This window comes from Lissotriton vulgaris, chromosome 3_1, assembly GCF_964263255.1.
Source record: "Lissotriton vulgaris chromosome 3_1, aLisVul1.2, whole genome shotgun sequence".
Taxonomy (NCBI): Eukaryota; Metazoa; Chordata; class Amphibia; order Caudata; family Salamandridae; genus Lissotriton; species Lissotriton vulgaris.
Genome location: NC_141689.1, coordinates 1607247167 through 1607267953, shown reverse-complemented (window position 1 = coordinate 1607267953; position 20787 = coordinate 1607247167). Strand labels below are relative to the sequence as shown.

Sequence of the window (20787 nt, the reverse complement as noted above, 5' to 3'; positions counted from 1 at the left end):
TGTTTATTATGAAGCTTTACATTCAAAAGCAGTAGGGCTGTCTGTACACATGTATTTTGTTACATTGAATATCACAGATTCCCTAATCAGACAAAGGTTTTGGTATTGGTTACCCCAGCTGACAAGCTCTTAAGGTTAAATATTTGCACTCTGATAATCCTTGCTAGTCTCTAAGTAGGGCCTTACCGGTATAGTTATTATCAATTGCTTGTACTAAATGCATAAATATGTGCTCAGAGAGACAGCAGGCTATTCTACCCCACCCAAGCCATTATCAACAGGGAACTTGCAGAGGCCTTGTACCTCTTCCCTATGCAAGGCCGTACTTTTGCAGGCCAAGAATTCAGCTAACAACTGTTAATCAGTATATCGTGAGGGAGCCTGTGGAGAATTTCCACTGCACCGGGATGACACATTTCGCGAAGATCAGCAAGAGGTCCATGCGCTTAATGGCTGCTTCACCCGCTCTGGTCATGGTGCTAGGCCCACGAGGCAGTATTCTGGGCTGGTATATTCATCTCTCCCTGTGACCTGCCTCGTAATTGTCTAGGACCCCTGACAAAACCGTGCTATTTTGGGGCAATTTCACATCATGTGGAAAAAGTCTGTGGCGGACGCTCGGCAGAGAGGACAAGTGTCGGTGGTGCTGGGGTATAATTTATTTCAAATGTGAGGGGATACATTTGCTCTGTGGAGTTAAAAGTACAGAATTTGTTTTAATCTGGTATTCTGGGATACCTACCAAGGTTTTTCCAGTATTTTGTCCCATGTTTATCATCCACTGGGTTTCTTAGGTCTCTTTCCCAACATAGTTTAGTCAGGTGGGAGTCATGAAGTGACGTAAATGATATGTAGAAGCGTCTAATCCGCGCCCAGGGCCTATGCTAAACAATGTTTGCATATATGTGTGCATTTGTGGTTTAGTGGTGCTAATGGTGTGCCAGAGCTTATTCATCTGGGCCCGGAGCATCCATAGGGTCGGAAACTCCCCGGGGCGGAAGCTCAGAGCTGTTCCATAGGGAGGCAAAGGTCGAGAACACCCCGTTTTGAAAGAGGTTTCCAACTGCCTTCAAGCCCGTCTGGGACCCTCACTGTTGTCAGCCTGCTCAGGGTAGGTATGAGTGTGGATAGCAAAGCGAGCAGGTGGTTTTCTGAACTAGGATCCACCAGTGGCACTGCTATGCCACTCCTAATAGCCTAAGTTGTGCATTGAGTGGTCTTGAGTGGTGTAGGACCCACCCAGTCACACAGGAAGTGACCGTAGTCCTGTCTGTATCCCCGCCAACCTCCTATAGGTTTAAGCCGGCTAACCACCAAGAGAGCCATTGGGTCTGGGCCGAGAGTTAGTAGAGCTTAAATCAATCACCCCTCAATTCGCATGCCGTTTCAGTGTGGCTAGGGCCTCCCTTGGGCAGCTTCTGTTCCCAATTAGATACATGATTTGACTGTCTAGTTCTCTAAAATGTTTTTGAGGAAGTATATACGGTAGTGTTGTGTAATAATGGAGCAGTCTAAGTAACATGACCATTTTGGCCACTGCTATCCTGCCCAATGTTGATAATGGAAGAGAACGCCAAATGGTGACCTGCGATTGGAGGGCTACTACCGCCCACCCAAGGTTCTACCTGATGATATCCAGTTGGGAATAATATATCCATACCCCCAAGTATCTAAAGATATTTTTTTCCTATTGCAGAAGGATAGCTGTGGTACAGTCCCAGGCAACTGGGGCCCACGGGCGCAGTGCAAAAATACTGGATTTGTTACAATTCATCCGCAGTCCCGATATGTTGCCAAACTTGCCCAGCTCTCGGGTGACGTCAACCATATTGGCCTCAGCGTTTCTAAGTTAGAGAAGCAGGTCATTGGCATACAGTGAGATAATAACTGGTCTTCTGCTGAGACCAAGGTGAGTATAGGGCTGCCAGTGTGGTCAGATGGCTGTGAAAAGGGTCCAGTGATGCCAAGCTGCTCTTTACTCTGCCCGGGCGAGACCCAAGGCCGTTTGAAGTTTGCTACAGGGGCCATGCTGTACGTAGAGCCGCCTGTTGGCAAATCGGTAGGTATAATGAAAGGATAATGCATGTCCATTAATAATCCTGATGACGACTAGTCTACTCGCTCGCTGACTGCGATCTGCTGTGGAGGATGAGGTGCTTAAATAAATTAATCTAATGTTTGTGGCTTAATGATCAGTATATTCGTTGAGGTGTTGCTGGTATCAGACTCTGATTCCGGTGTATGTGGCCCCAATCTACCCATGTTGTCTGAAGACGGTGATCATCTGAAGGACCCAACGACTTCTACGTACTCCCTCTGCTGTTGGAGTGCCTGCTAGGTTAAGGTAGGCTCTGGACGGCAAAGCCTCCTACAGCCTTTGCTCAATCTCTGTACTTCAGTTTGGGTTCACGACCACTGTGAAATATCATCCCTCTCCGTAGGGTTTGTTGCCTCATAGTTTTCAATCCAATCCCATACTTCCTCTAGAGTGGTAAAGAAAAGTGCCTTCTGTTTGGACATGAGCTTAAGCCTAACAAGGAAGAGGAGCGCATATCAAAGGCTAATCTCTCACAGTTTGTGTTTCACCACCAGTGAAGTTAGCTCTGGGTGCTGGACCGCTAATGTGCAGTCTAGGAAGATCATGACCTTCCCAGATCCGACTATCAAGTACCTCTCCTAAAGTGAATTCTAAATGATATTGTCTCCGTATCTGTAGCTGAGAATCTTGGCCACTATTCGTCTGGGCATGGTGCCAGGTGGGGTAGACTTAGCCAGCACTCCATTGCCCTCTCAATCATGAACCAATTGGGCAGCAGTGCATGCAACAGCGGAAGTCTCCCAGGTACACGCTACCGCGAGTCTCATGGAAGGTGAAAACTGTCCAGGCTACTCCACCTGGCCTACTAGTAGTCACGTTGTGTGAGGTGGGTTGGAGGGCGGCAAAGATTATCTCCAGTAGTCTGGGAAACCTTCAGGCCATTCAGAGGTGTCAAATGCAAGGTGACAGACTGCTACCATGACCAGAGCCTCCTTTTGGCGCTGTGAGGTTAGAAAAATGAGCAGTACCCCTCCTCCCACTCCATACACCCCATGGAACTCATCGGTATTTTAGGTGTTCAAGTACTGCTGGGCTGATCTAATGCCTAGCTCTCCCCCACTGCATGCTCCCTTTGATGCCTTGCTTCAAACTGAGTCTCCCAATATGGGGTAGTTGTGACCAGGCTGTACTCCTCATGTTGGGTTGGTCTGCTGGCATCCGCTCGTTTCCCCCCCCAGTATGGCTTAATGCTGTCCAGGCCACCAGATACTCTTGACCTTCAGCTCACTCTGCAGGGGCCTTGTCTCTCTGCACACCTGCTCCGTCTCCTGTATGCTGCTTTGAAAGCCTCATGAAGCAGCACAGGCTCTCCAGTCCCATGGCATGTTTACTGGTCCATCATTGTAGTCTCCACTGTAGGCCAGGAGTGCCCTACTGATAGGACCGCTTTACTCATCCGGCTAATGCAAGTGTTGACTGGAGCACCTAGGTTCAGTGTCTGCTCTGCCAAGCTCCAAGGCGGCCCTCCATTGCTTGCTGCTTTACAATAGCCGGATAGGCCTAGGCTTGTGCTGGAGCTCAACTAAATGCATTTGCCATGTTTCGTGGCAAATCAATGCCACCTGCTAGACTTCTTGATCTTACCAGTGCTTGTTTATAGATCTTTGCCAACTTTGTTGACTTAGTGAAGTTTAAATAAAAGTACAAGTAGAAAATACTGTGAAACGTGTTACACGAGAGAAAGAAGGTAATATCTACATTTTGTTGGCAAATTCCCCAAAAGATGTTTATGTTGAATTTTATGGTTGGTGTTGGCACTTTTACCATCGTAACGTATTAGACCCATGCTATTGCATTTGGTTCTTCAAGTTGGGAGAAATAGGACAAGCTTTTATACGGTTCTTCTTGGTGACCTAATTTAACTCCCAACTCAAATAAAAGCAATCATTGGCAAAGCTAATCTATTTTGTATTTGAAATATGCATGATGTTGGTGTCTTTGCCAATGCTTATTTGCTTTTACATTGACCACTGATGCATGCATATGCGTCTTGATGGTAAAATACATTTCCACGGCAGCGTGGCCATCTTGAAATGCCTTTTTTTTGTAGAAAAGGCTGTTCTTCGATGCTGTGGTGTATGCATGCAGCTTGACATCACAATATATTTGCTCCTACAGGTGACTGAGCGAGACCACCATTTCAAGACAGCTGCTGTGGCCTGCAAGTTCATTGTGATGTTCTGACACCTGCATATGCTACAGTAAAAACCATCATTACAAGATGGTCAAAGAAAATGCATTCCAAGATGTCTGCCGGTGTTTGTGTCATAATACGCTACTGTACCTTTTGCAACTTACCTTAAGTTTAATTCATTGTTCGAAGGTGGCACACTAACATTTTGAAACAGTAAATTAAATACCTAAAAAAAAAGTAAGGGTGCTAGAATAAAGCAAAAAAAGCAAGTGGATCAGTAACAGAGTTTCTGCCACGTCCTTATATATGGCATGGACCTTCTGTGCTCCAGCGATAAAGTGCATTTTGCGTTACCAAAGAAGTATAATGCTCCTTAGGGCCATCTTAAAAGGATATCGGAGTCTGAGGTTGCAAGCATCAGACTCCTTCGGCCTTATCTAAGATCTTTGTAAGTGGCGCAGCACATCTAATATTTTGTTCTGACAAGACTTTCAGGAGCGATCAATGCCTTTCTTTGGATCCTTGATAAATTTTGTCACAACGGTGGCCTTTTTAGGATCGATTTTGGGGATACAAGCTAGAAAGGGTTGTGGGCATTCTGCCTATAGTTTTCCCTGAACCACCTTGTCCATATCCTTTCTTATGCAGCTGCTCAATTATTGAGCAACCTTTGCAGCTGGGGCCTAGTCCGGATGGGGGAGCAATCACTCTTGATCATCCATTCTGGGAAATTTGGGGGCGCCGTCTGGCCTCCACTGTCCACTGCATCTGCATCATCTCTCAAGGGAGAGCATGTATCCTCATTGGGGGTATTCCTCGACTGTTTGTATTCCCTAGTATCGCCGGTGTCTTCTCTTTGGTTTAAGAAGGCTTTACACAGCCTTTCAAACCCATCTGAGGGGGGAGAACTAGATCTTGTCTTAGGTATGTCTTTAATACCACGTGAACCCAAGTGGGCGCCCCTTGAACTCCTGCGGGGTGTGGTCTCCCGCTTCTCCCTTCCATGGGCCTCGATGCTGCTCCTGGCAGTCAACATGATGATCTGCATACTAAGGGATTCTAAGGCTGATGATATTGCTTGTTCTAAGTATGCATCAATGGCATCTAGAAGCTTCCCATTAATAGGCAGAAACACCTGTTCCCCCTTCACCAGCTCCACAGTCTGTTCATTGTAGTCTGACATCGCAGTTATAGGGGTGCAGGTTATGCTGGCTGATGAGTTCTACCTGGGGCCATTGGTATTATCAATGATTTTATGTTATCAATCACCCTCTACTTAAAAATATGGTCACTTGAAATGAAAAGGAACTCCGGGGTCTCAAAACCTCACCTGGAATTAATTGCTGATGGAGAAGGTTGGCCGTTGCATGCTTGTTGGAAGAATCCAAGTGCTCCTTCCTGCTTTTGGGCTAATGAGAAGCACAGGCTGCTTGGGATCCCAAGAAGTAAATTCCCTCTGGTGGCGCCTCACCATCACCGCGTTGCGGTTAGTGAGACGCAGTGATTCACTCCTCCGCGCCCGGGAAGGGATTGCCTTATTCTTGCTGCAACAAACGAATTTCACACCGGACCACAGGCAGCTGCTTCTTCCACAGTGGAGTGGCTAGGTTGAGGGGCCCAGAGTGAGGAGGTCTCCCATGAAAGAGTCAGTCCCTTGCCAATGAAAGGCTTCTGGTCAATAGCGTCACACGCGAGGCATCGAAATACAGCCATATATGCCAGTAAAGTGCTAAGAGGCAATATGTGAGGTAAATGCTGTAATTCAGTAACCATCATGAGTATATAGACAATCCGCAAAGAAAGGCTTTTATCTGGTTGTTGAGCATCGAACAAAGAGGAAGTTCCTGTCCTTGATGATGACTATATGGCAGAATAATATTATTGGTGGATTTTTGTTGTTCAAGTTGAAAAGACTCATGGGAATATGTAGTCTTTTGTTATTAGTTTTAGTTATGTGCTGGCTGCTGAGCTAAAATAAAGGAAAGCAAAATGCATAATCTGAGGCTCCGGCCCTTACATAGAATTAGTTTTGGTGGGCTTGCTCTTGAAATTTTAAAGGATGTTAAAGGTGTGGACGTAGGCATTAGTGTATCGGAGCATAAGCCAGAACTGCTATGGCATGTCTTCTGTACAGTAGCACAAGCGGCTAATCACTCCTTTTAACAGGCTTTGCAAATGCTTTAATGCAGTTATTCTCGGTGCAATTACGTAGGCATTGTGGGACATCTGTTGCTCAGGCAAAACATTAGTTTGTATGTGTATATCAGCCGGTCAGGTGGGGAGAGGGGATTATATGAGAGAGTGATGTGGGTGTACACAGGATGGGTTCAAGTCCCTTAAATTCAGAAGTCACGGGATCCGGGGGTGGGGAGGCTCAGGGGTTGTGCTACAAGGTCAGAAATATACTTTTTTACTCGACTTATCTGTTTTCTTGATTTTGGGAATGCTAGTTCCTTGAGGCTCTGTTTTGAATCTGATCAGAGTATGGCAGTTTTTTTTAACCGTGTGGGAGTGAATGACAGTGTAAAAACGGTGATATGTTTTCTGCAACCTGCCCTCATTCTGTGTAACAGGGAGTGATGTGCACAGCCTTAGTGCTACTGGACATGATCTGTAGCACAAACTAGGGTATCATGTTTTTCGTGTCAGAATGAATAGTATGTTGCTTACTACCAATGGTAAATTATGTAACACGTTGGCCATATTGTGCGGCTCCTCACTGTGCATACACGGTTTCCATCAAATTACGTAGGTCAATCTAATCTACATTTTCCTCCGAACGAAATAGATAAACCCACGAAAGTAAATTCATTGCCTTTATTATTTTTCTAAGGATTTTATTTGTATTGTTTACTCTTTTCAGCTTTTTCTATTCGTTTTATATGTGCATGAAGCATCATTTTTGTTTTTGCTTGTTTTAGCTTCATGGTTTTATTTCCTGTGTTTCTTGTTTTATACTGATAAGTTTTCAGGCACTTTTTTCTTTTATCAATTTTAATTTGAAGTTTCATACATTTTGGCCCTATAACATCTGTTTAGATGACTTTAGGTTTTAGCTACCGAACTATCCTTGCATTTCTGTGCATCTTCTTGCGCCCTGAATTTTCAAGTTGTGGGAGAGGGCTTTAGAAACGAGCACTGACATAGCCAATAGGTCTTGCCTTTCAATGTTATTGACTTTGACAGTATTTTGTAGCCACACAGATGCTTTGCTGTATAGATAAAACGAATTGTAAAAAACGCTATGATGCAGCCAGGGCTAATGCACTTTAAACCTGTTTTTATTTTAATAAAACGTACATTCGCTCTGGGTGCATCATAGTCCTTGTTTTATTATGTTTAGCCATGCTGCACAGCAGTCACACTGCCATTTAGAATGGCTACAAATCATTGCTAAAGTTGCTGTGCCCATGCTGTACTGTATAAACAAAAGGCAATGGCAGAGCCAATAGTCTCAAAGGTGAGAATTATTGGCATTGCCAATGTTTGTCTCGGCTCAACACAACTATGAATCTGAGAAAATCAGTTAATCTCCCTAGGCGCAAAAAAGAAAAAAATGATATTTGATATATAATCCTTTCACATAAAGATTTGTGCCCATGTCCATCTCTTCGCAAAAGTACATTTAGTGAAACCAACGAATGCTAAGCAATGCAGGTTGCAAGCCGTTGTTGTATACAATATCTCTTGCAAGCAAGAGCACATGCTATGCCTGCGCTGTTGCAGGCGAGATCTTAAAACAGTGGGGTTGCAGGCGAGATCTTAAAACAGTGGGGATGAAGATGCAAGCAGCTAACCTGGAAATAGTTGAGGAATTTGGGAACATGCTTTTTCGTCTAAATATATGTGGCAAGTGGTTGACAATGTTCCTTTCAGGGAGCCAGCATGCCAATTATTCATTCCCTAAAAATATATGTTCAGCATCATCCCCAAATCTCTTAATAATTTTCACCTCTGGACATTTTGAAACCGTGAACCTAATATGCCAAGGAGAACTGGCGCAAAGAAGAGTTCCATGGGAATAGTGTGGACGGGCAGAGAAACAGATCATATGTAAACACCTTTACACAAAGATATTTTAATATAAGAATTCGTTTTTTTATTTGTTATCCAAGATTTGAACTGTCTAAATTTCAAAGTAGGCGAGTATTAAATACCAGGTCTTTTAATTTGTCACTGTCACACCAGCCCTCCAAGCACTTCTCTGACTTCCCTTTTCCCGGTGCTCTGCCTTAAAGATCCTACCAGAAAGGTTCAAGTAAAACCGTAAAGATATTCTCAGAAAAGTACTCTCTGCTGTACCTGGCACCTCAGCTGACTGGCAGCCTACTTGTCCGTAAAGGCAGTAAAAATACGTAGCTCCCTTCTGTCATTGACTAGAAACATCCAACAGCACATGGACTCAAGAAGGCAGCAAGGACCAGGCTCTTCACCGCAGAGGAAGCCCAGAAGTATTTTGCATTGAAAGGAAGGTATTAGTGGAGTAGGATTCCGGAACATACCAGAATTCAAACTGGAAACACATCTCCCATAGCAAATGCAGGCACAATCACATGCCAACTCTTTCTTGCACTCGGAAGGTAAAGTATATATGCGCTGCCGCATAATTGTCCATCAAGATGAATATAAGCAACCAAATGTGCCTGAGAGTGGAACAATTCCCAAATAGGACACACTTACATTCCCAGACCTTTTATTTTGCTCCCAATCACGATGACGTGTACCACGATTAGAGAACCATGCCGGATCTGAAGCACAAAACCAAAATAGGCCGCATCACTCATCCACACCCTTCTGCCCCAACACAAGATAGGGAGTCGCACGATACACACGTGCTTCGAGCAGTGGTCGAAGTAAGGGAAATAAAGTAGGGGAACTGTGGGCGGAAATCAGGGGGCTGGAATAACCGGAGACTTGGGTCAGTGGGCGGAGTCAGAGGTGTGGCCAGAAAGAGCAAATCATTCTAACTTTTTGTGTTTGTTTGGTATTTCACTGCCTAGTTGCAACTTATTATGTTATTTAATTCAACCAATGGATACACATGTATTTAAGGTTTAATGAGTTATTGACATTAAAATACATTCACAAATTGGGATTCGTTTCCAATCACAGAATGTCCCAAATACGCTTAAAAGTGGAATCACAACCCATTTGTCTATGAATTATGGAGTTTCTGTCATCAGCACATCTCCCTTTTTCCACAAGAGCAGTTCAAACATGAATGACAAACAATTATTCTACACGTGTATACAAAGCAATATGCATATATAGGTATATATCTATAGTACAAATAAATGCTTTTGTACAGAGGGATATGCTGTATATTTCTGTTTGCTTATGGTGGTTATGTGGTGGTTATGGTGGAGAGGTGTGGCTCACTGGTTAGAGGCGGCAGACCCGAGTGCAGAGAACGGCCCGGGACCAGGGTTCGATTCCCGACGCGGCAGGGTCTTGGACCAGGATCAGCGGACTGATAATTCTCGCATCGGTGCCTACTCCGACCAGGGAGCACACTCGGCAACTCTGGGCATTAGCTTGCCTCATCTCCACAACGGCCCCACACAAACGCCGGGGATGCCTGGTTTCACCTTGGAGACCCCCAGGAGGGACTATCTCACAGGGAAAGCCAGGACGGGTTCCCCAGCGGTCTATAGCGCTACGAGGCCTCCGGGTAGCAGTGCGCTTTAAAAGACACAACAATTTACAATTTACAATTTATGTGAGGAAGAGTCAATTCTTGGGTAGTTTTGTGAGGCTAAGGTGGCTGTCCATGGATCTTATCTTCCACTTAACAAAACTCCATCCCTCTCTAGGAAGAACATTAATCACCGGAGTTATGAGTAAATTTTTATTGTTGCAGAAAATTGCTGGAGGGAGGCAGCATGTGATTTTAGAAAAATAATATACTTGCGAACATGACGCCCCACGCGAGTCAGTACCTCTAGGAATGGTGCACTTCTCCACCCATGGAAAACAATGTTGTTCAAAGAAAGACGAGAAAACAAAAGCAGCGCTTCACTTTCAAACTCCGTAAAGTGCTGCTAATGTGTTTGGGTGAATAAAATCTATCTGGCCATTTTGACTCCACTCTAATTTTTATTGTATTGTAATTGCATTTATATAGCATGTACTACCCCTGACGAGGTGTCAAAGCACTTTTTAGGTGAGTAGCAAGCTACTCCGGAACCTATAAAGGATTAGTGGTGAATTAGTATAGTGAAACATGAAAGTAATTTGAGTAGTGGATATATTAGTCAGTTTTTTGGATTAAGAAGGATAGTGTAAGGATAGAAAAGGGAGAAAGGTTTGCATTTATATAGCGCTTGCTACCCCTGATGGGGTGTTGAAGCACTTTTTCGGCGAGTAGCATGCTACTCCAGAACCAATACAGGATTAGTGGTGAATTAGTATAGTGAGAAATGAAAATAATTTGAGTGGTGAATATGTTAGTCTGTTATTTGGATTTAAAAGGATAGTGGAGGAATGGAAGAGGAAAGGATTTAGAAATCTTTTTTTGTTCTGGAGCTTGGAATGAGTAAAAGGGAGGTGTAGTGGGAAGAGTCAGAGGGAAAAGTTTAGAAAGGCTTGTTTTGGGGGATCGGAACAGTAAAAGAGGTATAAGATGATGCAAGGAGGCGTAATGCTGCCGAATCCCCTCCACGACTGGGGAGTAGGAAGCACTATATAAATGCATCTACAATTACAATTCTGAAAAGGACCTGACAGGCCCATTTCTCACCATTGTCTCCTGTGTGGCAATCTAATGAATCCCCTAGATAGAGTGCATAATGTGAGAGCAGGCAGGGACGCGGACATTCCTGATGGTCATGCAAGCCTTCCCTGATGTCACTATCTATGCCGCTAGGAACAACAGAGTGTATGTGTGAGTTCCAACTATAGCAGGACTGCGCTATGGACTGAAGGCTCTGTGGCCCAGGCATAGGCTGATCAGGTGTCCGGGATTTGCTGGGACAGTCTTGGTTTTTCAACAGCTGTCCCCGTAGATTTCAGCAAATTTGGCTCATGTCCAGGTTTTTAGAGTGGGTCAACTGTAAACAGTGAGAATCACTCTTTTAGGGGTTCCAGAGCAGGCTTAGTTAGCATCTTTTATAAGTAAGTAATTTAATGAACAGGCATGATGCTGGTTTTAAAAATTACGTTATATGTCTTCTCAGTGCGTCTTCTGTGCTGCTGAAGGCCGTCATTCTATGCCACTTCGCTATTGTAGAATTGTGGGCCTTCCTCTATTTTTGCGAAATTTCCCAGTTGTGGGGTCCTAAGATGTGGTAACCCTACTCTGGCAGCATCTTACACCCCCCAGAAGACAATAGCCCCTCTTCGACTGGAAGGGCAAACAGCGGTGGGGGCAGTGCTGGACTAAAAGGCACAACAGCTGCTCTGCACAGTCCAGCATGCGTGTGCCTCAAAATTTAGCCTGCTTCTTAGCAGGGTATTCTAACCCTTTGAGGCCTGCAGCAAGACGGAGCAGTCTGAAGGTATGTTTATATGTGCAGACTGTGTTCTGCACATCATGTCCTCTCAATGTACACACCTCCTCCCTCATCCCCATAACAAGGTGTTACTTACAGATCAGTAGAGTTTTCCTTTGTTGTTCATAATCAGTAACAGATTGCTCTTAAGGATCAGTACACTGACCAAGAGATTTCTAGCCCACTATATTGTTTTTTTATTATTGTATAGGTTATTTCGTTATTTTCCACATATTTAACCTTTATTTTCTCTCCTTCCCAAGGTTGCACTTTGGAATAGAAGAAATGGCCCAAAAAGACGACATTTCCAGAGTGATTTATTTTTTTTGGGATCCATTTCACGGGGAAACAAATAAAGGAAAGAAGATGAAAGAGGGAGTAATAACTGTTGTTTGAAGTCAATAAGTGAGGAGGAGCAAGATAGAAAGAGAGGGAGGCAGAGCAGAGGCGCAACTAGAGTCAAATTTCGGGGGGGGGGGGCAGTTAAGAAACAATTTCGGGGGGGGGGGGCTGAATCTTTAGGCAATCGGCAGAGTCGAGCTGCAGGGGCTCTTAGAAGGGATGAAACAACATCAAAGCCCCATTAACATGCACAATGTCTTTTAAAGACCTGTGAAGTGCTCGGGTGCGGCTGTGAGCGGGCCCGGGAAGTGTCTCATCCCGGGCTGACACACACCTTTGAGGCCAATGGGTGTTGCGCGCCTGAGGCAGAGTAAGAAAGTGTGTGGAGGGCAGCTGCTGGGGGGATGGGGGGGGGGGGAGCTGCCAGAAGCAGAGCAGGTGACGTGGACACTGTCCTTGTCTTCTCTGGGAAGGAAGATTCCTTTTCCTTCTCTGCCTGTCCTGCCTCCCCGAACGGCCATGAACGTTTAAACTAAAGAAGTAGGGGGACGGAATCTGTTAAATGAGAGAAATAGGGGCACGCCGTGCCCTGCCGTTCCCGCCCACTTCTTTCACTGGCTTCGAGACATATAAACCCAAGGATAGCACCGTGCATGATAGCACTGTGTTAGGCAGATCATTACATCAGCGTTGTCAATCAGTGTTCTGTACTTTTCTGCGTGTTCAGCTCGGAATAAATATTGCTTGTCGCTGGGATTTTGTGGTAGGGCAGTCTTTGTTTAACTGAAGGACTCAGTGGAGCCTGTCTATTACATTGCTTTAGTAATGTAGAGGAGGGTGACCGCATACCCTCAAGGGAGGGTGTGTCAGAAGTAATACCATTTAAAGGATTTCCTTATGAGACCTTTATTCAAAGTGATGGCTCCTATTCCGGCAACAGAATATTTGAGTCACGTTTATGGCCAATATTTTCATATGAAGTTGTTGTGCATTAACCTTAAATACATGAAAATGCTCATGGATGCCTGACAAAACATGGTCCACAATATATGAGGATGGCCCTTGGAAGAACTGCTGCAAATATGATGAGCTAGATGTTAATCGAGGTCATAGTTAGACATATGTGGTTTTCGAAGTGAACATTTTATTTTTCACATGGCCGTTGAGTTTCTCTGTAAAGATATGTAAATATTTACTGGCTACATGAGAGGTGATTTCAGAGTTGTCTGTGGTGCAGACAAGCTTGCAAATGGATGCAAGCCTTTTTTGGCATTGTCTGAAAGATGTCAGAGTGGCTTGCTGCTGATTAGCATGGCTGCACTACAACTTGTCCCACACTTCTGCTATAGAGGGGTCAAACTCGGACCTTTATTCAGTTTCTATTAGCTCAATACGTGCTATCCCCTACACAGGGCTTATCTCGCTGCTAATGCCACCACTTCCTTCACACTCCCTGATGCAGGGGCACATTCATGGAGCTCAACCCCAGGCTTGTCCTTTCATCTTGTATCATTGGGTGGGTGCAAACTTTTTTTGATTTGACTGAAGCGTAGTAACCTCGATGCACATGCCTCCATGCAGGTAAAAGACGTTCTTGATTGGCATGTTTATGCTGCTCTGTGCTGCTTGCTGATAAGTCGAGAAGCTTATTAGCATGTACAGGGGCACTTGGAATATCTGACTGCGTCTGCTGTGTATTTCACATAATTATTTATTTGCCACATAATCCATCATTTGCTGGATAACCTGCAGATTTTAAGAAAAAAAATGTCTCACTCAAACGCATGAAATTTTACTAAAGATGTGCCGACATGTGTCTCTATGTAGTGGAAAGACCATTACAAAGGTTGGCTGGTCCTCTTTCAATTGTATCCTGCTGTATTTGGGTGTTAAATGGGTACTGATAAGCTGAAACCTTTTCCCAGACAGTATTACTAAGTGTAACAAGCATTTTACCTATGTGAATAATAATAAGCTGTTTTTGTTGTAAGTTGTAGCTTGCTGAGTAGTTGTACAATGTACGTTACAGAAAGTCTGTTAAAGTGTTATGACTTGTTTATGTACAAAAAAACAATATATTGTGCGTTTACTCGTGCTATATTGCGGGTAAATAGTAGCAAAATTTGAAAAATGAGAGGAAATAAAATTAATGATGTAATTGCAAGATTATGTTTTTAGAGTTCTGACAACGTTTTAGCCCGGTGGCCTTGCACTAGCAGCACCATTCAAATCATGACCCTAGTGCCTGTAAGATAACTGTATTTGGGACTGCCTGTTTATTAGTAAAATATAGCAATATTGTGTTTAGTGGGGTCCCTAGAGCTTTTGGTCTCGGTGTCACTGCACCTGCTGCACCATTCAAAATCCGGTCCCTTTTAACTGCAAGGTAACTGCAATTGTGACTGCCTGTTTAATAGTCCAATGTATCAATATTATGTGTTTAGAGTAGTTCTTACAATATTTGGGCCCGGTGCTACCGCACCTGCTGCACCATTAAAATCATGACCCAGTTGTCCGCAAGGTAACTGTACTTGTGGCTGCCTGTTTAGTAGTAAAATGTAGCATAGCTCTTGTATGTTAACTTTATTTATAACATGCAATGTTTATTACATTTAGAATATGATCATAATATCAATTAGATTAAGTGGAAAAAATCAATCCAATAATATGACAAAGTGCAAAGAAAAGTACTGAGGCATCAATAGGAAAATGCCGCAAAAGTTACAAGGCTAAAACATCTGCTTTACACAACTAAATAATAAAAAGCAATCCTTCCAATCCTTAGAAGCTGTCTTCCTTTTCCGCGGTGAGTGATCCTATCTTGATAGTGAAGGGGGCTTATACAGCGTGAACTGCTTCAGTAGAAGTATCTTAAATGCGTGCAGCCAGGGAAAGTTAACAAAAAAAAGTTCCACACAAAAGTGAATGAACACAGGAATTGGTAAACGTGAACTGAGAAGAGCCCTTTTTAAGATATATTAAATTTCATAAGCGCAGTGCAGATGAAATCTAAAAATGTCAAACCAATGAAGTAATACTAGCACAAAATGTGCAAAATTAGACAGCATAATTTGCCTTTCCTTGCGATTATTTAGTAAACCCTGCTGCTTAATTTGGTCCACACCTGATGTTTAATTCCAGTGGCACTAAACATGTTTCACTTAATCCAATTTAAATAGTTTGTGGCACCCCCTTCACTACCTCCTCTCTATTCTGCTATCTCTACTTCCTCCATACCCCTCTTGCTTCCGTAATCTTTCCAGATTCTTTAACATACCCTAATTGTAGCTCCCTCCCTTTGCCGATTCTCTTCACTGTATCTTTTTAGACCTTCCCTGGTTCTGTTACGCATTCACTCCTCCCACTTTTATTTTCCTGCTGTTTCCTCTCTCTCCACTCCGTAAAGATATTTTGCTCTTTTATGTTTGGTGCACATCTCCCACTCTTTACTGCAGCGTTGATGCCTGCACTTTTTTGTTGGGCATTTTTGTGAATCACAAACTTGGCCCAAGGGTACACAAGCGCTTTACTTGAGAAACATAGGTTTTTATATGAGAACCAGACGTTACCCATTTTCGTCTTATTCCTCTTCCTAATCCAATTCATGCACCTTCTTGCTATAAATTTCCAAAACATATTTTATCGAATCTTTTTATTAAGTATAATACAATCATAAGTACATTTCGTATAACAAACCTCCTTACAACATCAGTGCGCCTCCTAAAAGGAGGGAATGCAATTTTCATGGTACAGTGTACTAAAGCATGAACTTTGCATCGCCTAACAGATGAGGCTTGGTGCAAAGTGAAAAATGGATGGCAAGGAAAAACATATGTAAGGACATTATTATTTACCACACTTTAACTTCATCCTCCTATTCTGTCACTTTCTTGTTATCCATCATGGAGGCAGTTTGACAATTGTCTGAGGTCACACTGGTAACACTTTCTAGCACATACAACCTTGTGCATGTACAAATGCTGTTGTGGCAGTAATGATGGTGATGGTAGTAGAAATGGTTGTGGGTGTCATAGTGATGGTAATGGCTTATACTTGAGGCCCGCCAAAAAACGAAGTCCAGAGCAGTAAGAAAATTACACAAAATATTGATTTCTGTATTCTGATAGATAAGAATTAATGTGTGATCATTTCAGATTTATCTTACACTAATGACATCTCCCTCTCGGGCCATGCTATTTACTATCCTTAACACCACTTCTTTTATCCTGCCCAGCCAATATTAAGTGAAACATCACAATTCATACATATGGGCCACTTTTTAGGTCTCGCTAGAGCCAGCGCATGCGCTGCTGCTCTGGCGAGAAATTAAGTAGATGGTTTAAAAGACCTACCCAGGCCGGCCACCAGCTTGCTATTACGCGCACAAGCGTGCGCGACGTGCATAGATACCATCTGGCTTGCTGTAATGGCTCATTAAGCCTTACAGCGAGCGCGTGAATCCTCTCTCCTACCCCCTCCCTTCTCCCTCACGGCCAAAGCTTGTTAATTAAACAAATGGAGAATTAATCACACCACGCTCTCCTTATTTAATTAAGCGACTCACTACTTCTTGCCCTTCCGTTCCCTCTTAGTGTTGCTTCTTTCTTTGTCCACGTTACCCCGTGCGTGAAATCCTTAAATATTAGCTTTCCAGTAATATCTGATGTACCTCAAGCAGTAAAGCAAAAATGTACTTGCTCACCCCGCTTTAAAAATTAGAAGTACCTCACACCAGTGACTCGGTTCCTCACTTCATTAACACCGTAAGCATCAGTTCAGCACCCGGGAAGAGCATGCTGATATGCTGCTCCATCTGCCGTACGGCTTGCTTCCACACCCATAGCTCACTCCTCACCCTAGCAATAGCCTGCCGGTTTCATCCCAACACAACCTGCCCAGAGAAAGGCCCTTTTACTACAATTGGACACAATCATGTACTGCAACCAATCCAGACTCCACCAGGGACTGACGGGCCTCAACAACAGGCGGCCATCAGCCCTGTCACTGTGTCACAATTAATTACTCACCCCCACTCGCTGCTGCCATCAGACCCAAAAGCACTTCTGTTCCCAGTGGAGGTTCTTCCTTGTGCGCATGGTGACACCTACCACTGGGGAGTTGGAAGCAGTGGATTCAGTCACTACCCGAATGGTTCACCCCCCAGATAGGACTATAGTTCCAGTGTGGACCCACATTGACTCCTTTTATTCACTAATTTACATCTTTTCACGTATTGATATGAGGCTTGTTTGCCACCGCACGTTAAGTGCATATTCATGATCAACGTTGGATGACCAGGCCGTTTGCAAAGTTCCTTGTTTGTTAAAGAAGGGCCTATTTGTGGATGTGGGCGTCTGCCCTGCTGTTGTTTTGCTGAAGTAAGAGTCATTATTTATTCGGGTTTGATGTGTTGGAGGTAAGCTTACAGTTCAATAAAAATGTGGGGAAAGCTTGACTGTCACCAGTTTAATGAGCTTGGGACTGGGGTTTTGTTATGGTTTCGCCTCCTTTGTTGTAAGGCCTGCAGATGCTGCTTGTCTTTTCATTTGGTGGTGCGGCCGTTCATTGTCTTTCCCGGGGGTGTGAAGGGAGCGAGGGGAGTTGACCTGTCCATTATTTAAAAAATGTGTTCTCCAATAGGTCTTTTTCATATGTATCAACCTGCTGTGATTCGCGGGAATCCCACGCACTGTCGATTATTGTATGCCATTTGCAACTTTTTTTTTTTATCAGGACTGCCCTAGTCATATGCAAACAGATGTGAAGCATTTAAAAAAGCGATTTTTATTCAATGCTGACGTTTGGTGACCTCCATTTTAAACCACTTGGTGAAATCTAATTATAACATCCCGTGTGCGCTTTCAGGCATTTGCCTGAAAAATCCCTTTGTATTTACGAGCTAGGAAAAGGACTGTGCATTGAATTTCACCCGCCTTTGTCGCATTCCAATTTACAAATGTGGTAGAAACGTAATTGTTTGAAGGGTGCTGAGAAAGGAGCGACGTAGTTTACATTGCAAATGTAAATAACACCCATAGCTGTGCGTTGTTTTTTCTATAGACTTTTTTTCTTCAAACATTTGTGTTTAAGCGAGCTTGTGTTTTTTAAAAATCTATTTTGTGGCTGGGCGGAAACGGCGCTCCTTGTGGGCACGCCCCTGATGTTAGGGAGTGGTCACCTTTGCTTTACTTTCTCTTGTAAATGAGGGCAGCCTTGTTTGTATACTGCAAAAACAAGTTGATGGACAGAATGCAGAACAATGTCATACATTCACTCCAGTACAGAGATCTGGGCCTAAATCCATCGTTTTTTTGCTCACCACACCACCCCAGTTCAGAGATGGCCATATGCAAATCAGCCTTGACCCTGTGCCTCATGGGACCAGTCCAGCCCGAACTGCCAAGCCATGTCTTTCCTGGACCGGAATCAAGCATCCTAGGACCGGTTTCTGGCTATCAGCCGTCCTCAGCCAGGATAGCTTGTTTGTATACTGACAGCGCAGCACAAAGTCATCCTGTGGAGCTAGGAGAAAGTGTCCGCCCACATGACACCCCCTTTGCCGAAAGGGATAAAAACAAGCATTGGCATAGCCAATAGGTCTCGCCTTTGGGACCGTATAAGTGTTTAGCCATGCAACAGTTTGTTATTGCACCAGGGATATTGTGCTGCATAACTAAATAATAGGTCCCAAAGGTGAGACCTGTTGGCTATGCCAATGCTTGTTTTTTTGGTGTCTAGGCTTATATTTTTTGGTACTTGTCTGCCTCATCCAGTGATATGGTTCTTATATTCACGCACCAGTAACTGCCTGCTTTGTGCTAGACCTAAGATATGGACCTTCAGAGTAAATAGTGGAAGCAAACTATAATCCCCTCTAGCTGTACTTCACTTGTCGTATCTCAGGGTAACCGTTTGCTTCCAAGCTACAACCTGCAAATGCTCTACCAACCATACCGCATTTGCTTTAAGCAATGCGCTGCTTACAATGCGCCTGAAGCGTAGGCTTCCTAGGATAGCTGCATTTTTTAAATAGTGGCATATGGGCATCATTATTACGAGGCAGTCTGATGTCTTGTCTCAAAATGGTTATAACCTACTTTTATGCTGGCCTATAAGTAGCCCCCCCCATCCTGGGCGTTTAGGCAATTGTTATTTAGTGGTGTGCAGATTTCCCTGTTGACCGACAACTCTACATGGGTTTATAGGCTGAGGAGCGAGGGAGGCAGAGGAGAACTTCCAAAAGATGTAACCTCAATGATAGTTCAAGCGCAGAGGTCCTGTTGATTATGAAAACCAGCACAGCCCTGGGGATCCAAAGTACAACATTTTTCTGGGAGTGGGGGGAAGAAGAAAGCAGCAAATTGCTTTAATGTTTGTGCAGTCTGATGTCCTGCACCAAACAGCTTGTCTACATCATTTAGTTCATGGCTTGAAAATGGTGACTTCTCCCCTAGAAAATTTACTAGAATGTTTATGGACATAGAGCTATAAAATTGTAAATCCATCTCTTGCTCAGCCAGGTTGCTGTAACTTTGGCAGCCATGTCAAAGTCCCGTCAGCAGTAAACCTCTCTTCCTTGCTCCAGCGAAGCTGTGTTGCACACATTAGTGCTCGACGAGTAACGTGTCTGTGAGCAGCAATGTATTAAATATTTATTGCAAGGTTACTAATTACCAAACCAATTACTGTAATCACAATTAGAGTCTGTGCATTCATAGATCTCCCCATGGGCAACACTGCAGGAGTTCAATATGTGGGGCATGTTCTTACATTGTGCTGTTTACCATCTTGTGGCGCCACCAGTTAAGTTAGGGGATTATTTCTTTTTACAATAAGCAGTTGTACTCCCTTTGGGGGCTGTATTTTCTAATAAGGTCTAGAAAGATCATTGCCAGGAAACAAATGTTAGCATTTATTTGAGGTGATGTGGAGCTAAGAAACCCAGAAGTATATGGCAAGTGGAATTTGAGTTGTCCAACAATATAGCCTTTCCACAAATATATGGGAGGATAAACCTATGTGAAGGAAATGTATGACTTGCGTCTGTGTCAGATGGAAATTCAACTGGGTGAGTCATTATTCTTAATAGTGTATGCAATTTGCATATGAATTTACCTCTGTTGGTGGGCCTTTTTGGTACCAGCCACTTTAGTGGAGTCTCTCATCTGCTTAACCACATGCGCGCTAGCGCAATTCCCCTCCTACGCGATGATTTACTAAATCCCATGTTACGTGACGAGCTGGGCTCGGCATCAGCGTGCGAGGAGGCTACGCCATGACGAGCCCAGCTCGTCATCAGCCCCGAAGGGGCTAGAGTCAGCAGAGTGCATCTTTGGTTCGATCAGGACAACACTCCAAAAGTCAAAGCAATGAACACTTCAGAAGATGGCATGGAAACGTGGTCACAGTTGGTCATAAAATTGGACTCTGATCCTGAAGAAAATCATCCTGAAGACATTTGACCTGGAAGAACTTGTTGCTGGAAGTGAAACTTGTGATGCAGAACTAGTAAAAAAACAATTCTGCTAGATGATCCATTTGAAACAACTGAGGCACATTTTCTCGGCAAATTGTGTCTTTAATTTTGCTTAACACAGGCCACGTCTCTGTCTTTGCAGTCTGATTCTGTCTTTCTGTGGTCTATCAAAAGAGCACTGTCAGCTAGGGTAATTTGAACACTTGATATCCGGTACACCGTGTTACTGCAAGTCTGTGGCAGGAAG

At 43.8% G+C, this 20787-nt stretch overlaps 1 protein-coding gene across 5 annotated transcripts in view; it reads left to right on the top strand.

The window, feature by feature from the left end:
• Positions 1–20787, top strand: part of FSD1L (fibronectin type III and SPRY domain containing 1 like) — a 359379-nt gene that overhangs the window by 79207 nt on the left and 259385 nt on the right. For 3 of the 5 annotated variants that reach the window (XM_086962085.1, XM_086962084.1, XM_086962082.1), the window contains exon 1: positions 19986–20132. The exons of the other annotated variants lie outside the window; for them this stretch is intronic. In XM_086962085.1, coding sequence (XP_086818211.1) covers positions 20097–20132 — 36 coding nt within the window. In that variant the 5' untranslated portion in view covers positions 19986–20096. Of the gene's footprint in view, positions 1–19985; positions 20133–20787 lie in introns of those variants that run through there. 5 annotated transcript variants of the gene reach the window in all.